General features: G+C 36.9%; 1 protein-coding gene across 1 annotated transcript; it reads right to left on the bottom strand.

The window, feature by feature from the left end:
- LOC147501361 (putative RNA helicase SDE3) lies at positions 1 to 3,830 on the bottom strand. Its single transcript, XM_086606408.1, has 4 exons — positions 3,598 to 3,830; positions 2,379 to 3,067; positions 1,964 to 2,179; positions 1 to 1,311 (listed from the first exon to the last, which is right to left on the bottom strand). The coding sequence occupies exons 2-4, from the start codon at positions 3,048 to 3,050 to the stop codon at positions 319 to 321; spliced, it is 1,881 nt and encodes a 626-aa protein (XP_086462534.1). The 5' UTR covers positions 3,051 to 3,067; positions 3,598 to 3,830; the 3' UTR covers positions 1 to 318.
- Positions 3,831 to 8,464: the final 4,634 nt, after the last annotated feature.

Below are 8,464 nucleotides of genomic sequence, written 5' to 3'. Positions count from 1 at the left end.
GAATCAAAGTGCTGCCATTTTCCATAGATTACACTTGCGTAAACCATACATCTAAACAAGACAACCGAAAAATATATACAAACTTACAATAAACTTCGCAATTACAGTATTGGCAGCAAAATGGAAAACCATTACAAGGTAAAAACTTCACTGCTTTATGCACACACTTCAACGCAGTAGACGAATAGAGACGGGGCAATGAAAAACAACATGTTCAAATTGGCTCACGGTACCCCACTGAAATGAGGTTCACACTAACATTCCCAAATGATGTGGTACTAAATTACTATCTGACATAGTGACATTCATGATATCCATTCAGTATGATTGATGTGATCCCGACTCTCCCCCATTGTCTTTAACACACGCAACAAACATAGGATCAAGGCTACTGTATGGCGCGGTCTCTAAAAGCCTGTGAAAATATGATATCTTCAATCCATAATTTCGAGCAATATCTGATCGAACCCACCCTGAGTAGTTGTTAGTAGCACCAGTGACTACAACTGCTGTTTTTTCATCAGCAAGATTTGCAAGAGCCACCATCGTCTCTGGTTCAGTAGTGGAAGAAGCATCGACCAGAAAAATATGACTAAAATGGCCGGAAGTTATGCCTTCATTGTGTAGCCGAAAACTACTCACAAACGTTGATAGTACCACCTTAAATCTGCGGAGCTCTTGCAGAGGTGGACATGTAAAACACTCTCTGTTATAAGGGCACAACGGAAGGATTTCATAGGGTACACCATCAATCTCTCGAAAGGCAGCGTTAGCTCGAAAAACTTCAGATTCATGAATCTCCTCCATCAAGCTTTCCATTAGCACATCACATGTGTTATTGGTAGGTGCACTTATAAGGATTCGGCAACCAGGAGACCTTCTGCAAATTTGGAGGACTGCTTCTCGAATTACCAAACCAGTTGCCGATAGTCTCTTTTCTCGAACAGCAGATCCTGTACTTGACAACCTTCTTGTAGTATATACAGAGAGCTGACCTACAACTAGGAAAGGTGGAAAAGCGTTGAGACTTAATATACCGCAGACTGCAGAGACCTGGTCCTTGTTGAGGTTTCGGAGGGAAGTGACGACACTTGGACTGGCCCAGCTAATCCTACTTTTCTGGCTTGGAAAGAGAAAGTTGCGAAACAAACGGTCAGTTGCTGATGCGACTGCTTGGTGACAACGTTTTAAGCAGACTCTATTGAATGAGAAGCTAACATCATATCTACGCGTCGGAGAATGTTGCAGACGAAAATCATCTCCAAACTCTGCTAACACAAGATTACTTTTTACCACACGGTACAGAATCCCCTGTAACGAAGATATTAGAAACAAGTAAAGGTAAGAACCGTAAGACTCAGACAACGAATATAGAATCTTAAACTTTCTGTTACAATGAGAGCACAGTAATGTTTTATTTTGATTTATGAAGTATGCTTAAGCAGGAGTCAGGGTGTTTAAGTGTGTTTAACATCAGACCGTTGGCAAATAATAAAGGTACAAAATACACTCACCAACTCAGTCTGCGTCAAGCTTTCTTCAGGTTTGATTTGGCTTCAACTTGCATATTGTACCATAAGACAGCTGACAGCCTATCTCATCCGGTTTCCAATAAAATCAATGCAGACATGATAACTGGTTGGACTTGACTAGTTCATGGTTTCACATACGAATGTCTTGTAATAGACTAATAGTTAACACTAGCGGCACAAGCCTGATAATCACTTGCTACTCGGTGCCAAAGCCCATTAGAATGGTTATGTAGAGATTGTGTAGACTAAAGGCTTCCAACATAGATCCAAGTTAAACGTGAGAGTCTAGTTTTCTTTTCTTTTCTTTTTTTCCCGGGAGGCCGGGATAAATCAGCATTTACATGTTCTGTGTTCTTACTAGTTACTAGTACTCATCATAAATTATTAAAGATGTGGAACAGGATATGATATTGGATAAAATAGAGACTAACCTGAAATGGTTTTCCATTCTTTCCTGAAGGATGTACAAGAACAAAGTCCCTTGATAAGAGGAAAGGCCGCTTCTCAGGAACAGAATCGATTCGAAAGGCTACAAAAAGCTTGTCTTCATCATTCTCAATCAAGTTCTTGTTCTTGCTAGACTTTGAATATATCGCTGCTTTATGCAATTCTAGCTTGACATCATGTAAACAGTAATCATTCCATTTCTGATACCAATAAAATTCTAGTTAGCTCAAGCTTGACTCGAGCAACATCATTGTATCATAGCATAACTGCATATCTAGCCATACTACATACGAATTTCATAAACTAAATAATTAACAACTATTGCAAAATATGCATGTCCAGGTCCAGCTAGTTGCTAGTTTCATTGTTATGCAAACAAAAGTTTCAACAGTTTTGTACCTCGATGTAGTAATCCTCGGCATAAAGCAAAGCAGCAAAGTAGTTCCCATAGGTTGACGGAGTCAAAGGTTTGCGGAGAACTTCAGGTATGATGTCCTTCTCAATCAATTTCTTGATACCATCTGGAATGGAATAAAGAGGAGTAGTAGTACCCTTCTGAGCCCAAACATAATTAGTTTTGTTGGGTCCATTTGAAGGAGTTGGAGTTGATGGAGATGGTGGGGTATCTAAGGAACAAAGCGCAGGCGGCTTGAAGGAATTAGGTGGAAGTGGATCTGCTCCTGCTCCATTCCTATCTGGAACTGATGAGGTAGAGGTATTAGGAGCTATTGGTTTCTTTTCCTCCAACTTCGAAACATATTTCTTGGCAGTTGTAGTAGTTGGAATTGAACTGGGAACTTTTATAGAACGACTACATGATTCTTGAGTCTTAGTTAATGAACCCGTAGGATAATGGGTAGATAAAGGAGGAGTTGGTGGCGGTGGACTGTATATTGACTTCTGAACAAAGTAAGTTGACGAAAAAGAAGAATATCCATCTGAATTGCCGTGGATCAGAGGTGATCTTACTGAGTTGACACCAGAACGTTCGTTAAAATCGTGATGAAACTCAAATGATTCTTCTTCAACACAGCAAAACATGCACCGCAGAATTTTAAAAAAGCCTACCATCTTCCCTATGTAGTATTCTACACAGTGGAACCAGGAAATTAAGTGAGGTTGAGCCACCCAGACAACCAAACATAACAAAAAATAAAAAATAAAAATAATCATTTTTTTAAAACTAATATTTCAAACTCAAAACAAGTATAAGATAAATATCAAAAATCATATAAAATGATAGCAACAAATGTATTATAAAAAAGAAAAAAAAAAAAAAGGTGGGATGTAGAGTGTAACTATATTAGTGTGTTACTGTTTTCGGGTGGGTTTGGTTTCTTTTTTGCGTTTTTCTCTTTTCTTATTTGCTTGTGTTTTAGCAGGTTTTAGTTACGAGGGAGAGGAAATAGTACGTGAATATGATGAATAGTGTTTTTTTTTCTTGTTTTTTTTGGGAAAGTGAGTAGTAGAGAATAGAGATAGTATTTTCATGGGGAATTGCTTTACTCGGAAGCCTCCACCTCCACCTCGATCAAGTATACACATTATTAAATGTATACTGACACACAACTAAACACTATTAAATGTAAGCAACATAGTTAAGAGATGGGAATTGAACCTCGATCAAGTATAGATATCTAGGGTATTGAGATGATCCAATAATAAAAGCTTGTCTATGCTACTGAAATATGCTGTATGCACTTCATCTGCTACCGCCACCGCCACCGCTCTAATGCAAGTGTTGTTTGATAATTTGATTATCCCAATTCCCAAATTTTAATGGTTTTAAATAACCGCCAGTAAAGTGCGCTTTCCTCTTTCCCCATGGTAATACTATCCATTCTCGAAAGTTTAGTACGAACACTGTTACAATTCATGAAATTGGTCCCAAGCCACCACTTTTTTTTTAAAAAAATCATTCTCAAGAACAATTTTCAGATGAAAATAACTTGAAAACCTATTTTCAAGTAAAAATAATGCATAAAGACAAATATTCCAGATTTGAAATAAATATTTTCATATTTTACCATTTCGGTCGTTTTGCTATAAACAATAAATGTTCATACCTTATGTTGATGTATAAACAATGATTGCCTCATGTCTTGATAGGTGAACATACCTCATACAATATATTAATGTATGAACAGTGATTGATAATATCTCATGTTAAGGTATAAATAATGATTGTTCATACTTCAATAGGTATTCTTACTTATCATACACTGTGTTGAGGTATGTATATTGATTGTTGATACCCCAAATAGATATGAACAATGAGTGTTCATATCTCTTGTTAAGGTATGAACAACCTAAATAGTTATGAACAATGATTGTATATACTACAATAAGCTAAGTGTTTATTGTTGATTATATATTATGTTGAGGTATGAACAATGATTGTTCATACTATATACACTAGGTTGTTTCGGTTGGGGCGAACCATTTATTATTTTGTGCTAGGGGTATATTTGGTTTTTTATCTACTCGAGCCATTTTTAATTTCGCAACAAAGGTATACTTGACCTTTCATTTGCAGATCTACCCTGTCCTTGTGAGTGATTTAAAAAAAAAATAGTTTGAGAGTTACTTTTTCCCCCGATCTGTCCTGGAGAGTAACTCCCTGTAAAATTCACGTTATTCAGATTAATCTGTCTAACTGTCCCTAACAAGCCTTTGGGTTGGGCACTTGGTCCCATATTTACTATCCTAAAATATTTGGCACCACATTTTTTGCAACCCAGCCCAGCTTGAAAATGGTATGGGTTTCAACCCGAATCCGACCATATCCGAATCCATTTTACCATATATGGTTTCTATGTTTGTGACTAGAATCTGTCTCGAACCATTTTAACAAGATTAATATTTTGATGCCTAAAAAATAATTTATATTGTACATTTATATATGAAATTCATTAAAATAGTGTATTTTTTTAATGTTTTTGAATGGATATGGATATCCGAAATCCGACCCGAATACAGAATCCAAATGATTCTAATATGGTAAAGAGTTTTGAGTGAGAATCCGACCCAAAACCCGCTCCATTTCCACCCATACACGTTCCTATGGCTACATTCTCTCATAGTAAAAATGTCGGCCAAACTCTCCAAAGCACATAGTTGGAACACTGAGGGTGATAATGTTATTCTAAGGTTATGGGATGTCAATCCAAGACCAAGGAGAGCACCAAGCATCAAGCAATGTTGTTGGATACCTACTAACAACAATATCATCAAGCTTAATACCGATGGTTCAACTATAGGTAACCCAGGTCCATCAGGCATTGGTATAGTTTTTAGAAACTGCTTGGGTGAATTTTGTCACTGCCCGAATTTCTAAACAATTACAAAGTGAATATTTGAAATATAAATATTTCAAACATCGCTAAGTTCAATTGTCTAAAAACCCAGGCTATGACGGGGTGGATACAACACATGCCAAAATCGAAAACCCACATCATAAAGAATCAACTTAACAACAACAATCTTCCAAAATTTCTCAATTTCACTTTATAAAAAGACTATATTCTGTCCCAATAAAACATCAAACAAACTCTAAGAATAAAAGTCTTCAATATCGTATTCGTATGTCATATGAATATGAAACTACGTTATTACATACTTCCAAAAAGATCAGACCTAATAAAAGAACTAACAGACTGCTCCATGAAACAAATCCAAATCAAACGCTGTGGTTCCACTGCCTTCCACCTATGTTCACAAGAATACACCCACGTTGCCAAAACAAAGTAAACATGAGTCAGCAAAATGGAATTTGCTGGTATGAGTATACTAACAACATAAATACAATATCATACTTTAATTATCCAAACAATCACTATATATTTTTTTCCATAACTTAATCATTCTCAGCTTGGAAGACAGGTAGTTTCGTCATTTCAACCGACATAGTTTCTTCCCAAGCAAGACTTCCATTCTATTAACTCATTATAATAACTCATCTTAATTACTTAATAATTGAATTAAATCTCACCGATATCCACTTCGGTATAAGGGTAGAACAGCGTCCCTGCACAAAAGATTATTAAGTCCTACCCTCCTGCAAATGGAAGTTAGAAATTTTATATAACATATGTAGATATCCTATAGGTATTCAAATGTAAACCTAAGCACACTCACCCAATCAAAATAATTTCTCTTATTAATTAGTTGATTACTTTTCTTATACACACACCCTTTAGTACCTATGTACCTTAGGTCATGCTCGCCACATTCAATGAATACCCACCTATCACATGACATCTTCAGTCATAAAATCTCATTTTCAAAACTTGAGGCGTGGAGAGATTCTAAAAGGGTGTGGTAAATTTGTTGAGAACATTATTGAATTTTATTGTTTCTTGTATTATTGTTTACGCGTTATTAATATAGATTGATGTCTAAGTGTCATAGCGCCGTATATCATAAAAGACTGATATATCACATATTAGTTAATACACGTGTATATATATATATATATAAAGCCTTAGCCTAACGCCAAACACGTTAATAGCCCTAGTCATATCATAATAGACATAATCATTTGTCGAGTCAAAGGTCAAACTTGGTCAACTGGTCAAAGTCAACATGCCAAGGGTCAACAGCAGTCAACCAGTCCTAAACTCATCTAACCAAAAACCCAAAGACTAAGGCCTAAAGTGTTTAGTCTTTTCCAAGCCCAATCTAAACTTAAGCCCATAAATTTATAACCTGACCCACTTGGATTTATTTTAAGTTCTATGGACATCACCCATCCAAAATAGAACTGGCCCAAAACTAATATGAAAATGGCCCAAACCACTAACTAACTTAATCCGGCCCAAGAACTAAAATTTAAAGCCCAAAAACTGAAACCGGCCCAAACCAAACAGATTTCGGCCCAAGGAAAACAAACTAAGGCCCAAGCCCAGCTAAGACCCAACATGTCGTCTTCCTCATCTCCAGCGTCAGCAGGCTGCAGCTCTCCTCCACCACCAGCCACCACTCGTCAACCACCCTCATCCTGACGGTTTCTGCGAAAACCCCTACCACTTTAACCAAAGCACAAACTCGATTCGCTATCTCGCTCTCACTCACTCCAAACTGGATATGGATATTTTCGACCTCCATAAATGCTTCTTCAAGCTTTAACAGCTCGCCCCCCCCCACTTTACAACACTCAAACACATCCCCTACAATCAATTCTCAGACAACCAAAACCACTACAATATAAATTGCAGCGAACCCTTTCTCCACACTAGATCGCGCTGCCATTAACGACCTCCACACTTCGACAACACCCAACCAAACTTCAATAACCAACATCGATCCCTAAATCAACCAACAACCCAAACAACAACATGATACACATTACACCCAAGTTCAAATCATATAGAGGATGATTCATTTCTTTTGGGCTTGCGCCGCCATTAACGGGCCCAATAAGCTTCAGCACTACATTTTCAGAGTTTCACACTTCACAGTTGCAAACACAATATGCTAACATTTACAACAATTCGGTAGGATGAAAAAATATCGACAGTAAGCAGAACAATAAAAATATACTGAGCGGAAACAAAACTATGACAGTAAAACTTTTTCCGTAGATTTGGTGAAATAGATTTAAAATATAACTACTCACCCGTGATACGCTCCTGCTACCTGCTGATATCAGCTATCAGAAAAATCTTCCTTTTCCTCTCTCAGTATAACTATCTTTTTTTCCTATGTGTTTAAACTCTCCCCATAAACTCTTACGCGCGTGTTTTCCATTTTTTTTTTATTTGAAAACCCCCCGAAAATAGGGAATGGGGTTTATCCTCTTTACCTTATCTTTCTTTATCCATTTTTATTATTATTATTATTTATTATACTAGGAAAATATAATTAATAAAACACGGGGTGATATAAATTCCTTCTCATTGTGTGGCAGATTATTGGAGTGGGCACAAACTTCAGAGCTGAGTGTTTAGCAATTATTGTGGGGGTCGAAACGGCTTTACACAAAGATTGGAAACAACTACGGGTAGAGTCTGATTCTGAAGCGGCTGTCAAGACTTTTGAGAATGACCAGATCCTTTGGGAGCTTGTATCGAGATAGTTGAGCTACAAACTTGAAGTTCAATCTATCAAATTCACTGCAATTTGGCGAGAGGCCAATATCATTGCAGATGCACTTGCATTTGCACGAGTTGGTGGTGGTCTGCAAAATCAAGAAAAGTTCATTTACCTAGGAAGACCAAGTTGGATTTAAAAGTGGAAGCTCCTTTCCAAGTCTTCTACAGGTGTAAATGAATTATAACTAGATTTAGGTCTGATTTGGCTAGAATATTGTGTATAGCAGTATGTTGCCTACACTAATTATTTTTGTACTCTTTCTCTTTTCTTTTAATACAATTTAAACTTACTTAGCAAAACAAAAAAAAAAAACATTCTCTCGTAGTCTGGTACCCTATAGACATGGAGTACGTATTCTTTAAAATTTTAAACACGAAACCAAGTGATTTTGT

Source organism: Coptis chinensis, chromosome 4 (assembly GCF_015680905.1).
Source record: "Coptis chinensis isolate HL-2020 chromosome 4, ASM1568090v1, whole genome shotgun sequence".
Lineage (NCBI taxonomy): Eukaryota > Viridiplantae > Streptophyta > Magnoliopsida > Ranunculales > Ranunculaceae > Coptis > Coptis chinensis.
The sequence above is the reverse complement of the archived record's forward strand: the minus strand, read 5'-3'. Positions and strand labels throughout refer to the sequence as shown.

Excerpts from the sequence above, each read along its gene's own strand:
- LOC147501361 (XM_086606408.1), bottom strand. The coding sequence starts at position 3,050 with ATGGTAGGCTTTTTTAAAATTCTGCGGTGCATGTTTTGCTGTGTTGAA. Across the intron at positions 2,180-2,378 it reads CCGAGGATTACTACATCGAG|AAATGGAATGATTACTGTTT; the intron begins GTACAAAACTGT and ends TATTGGTATCAG. Across the intron at positions 1,312-1,963 it reads AGAATGGAAAACCATTTCAG|GGGATTCTGTACCGTGTGGT; the intron begins GTTAGTCTCTAT and ends TCTTCGTTACAG.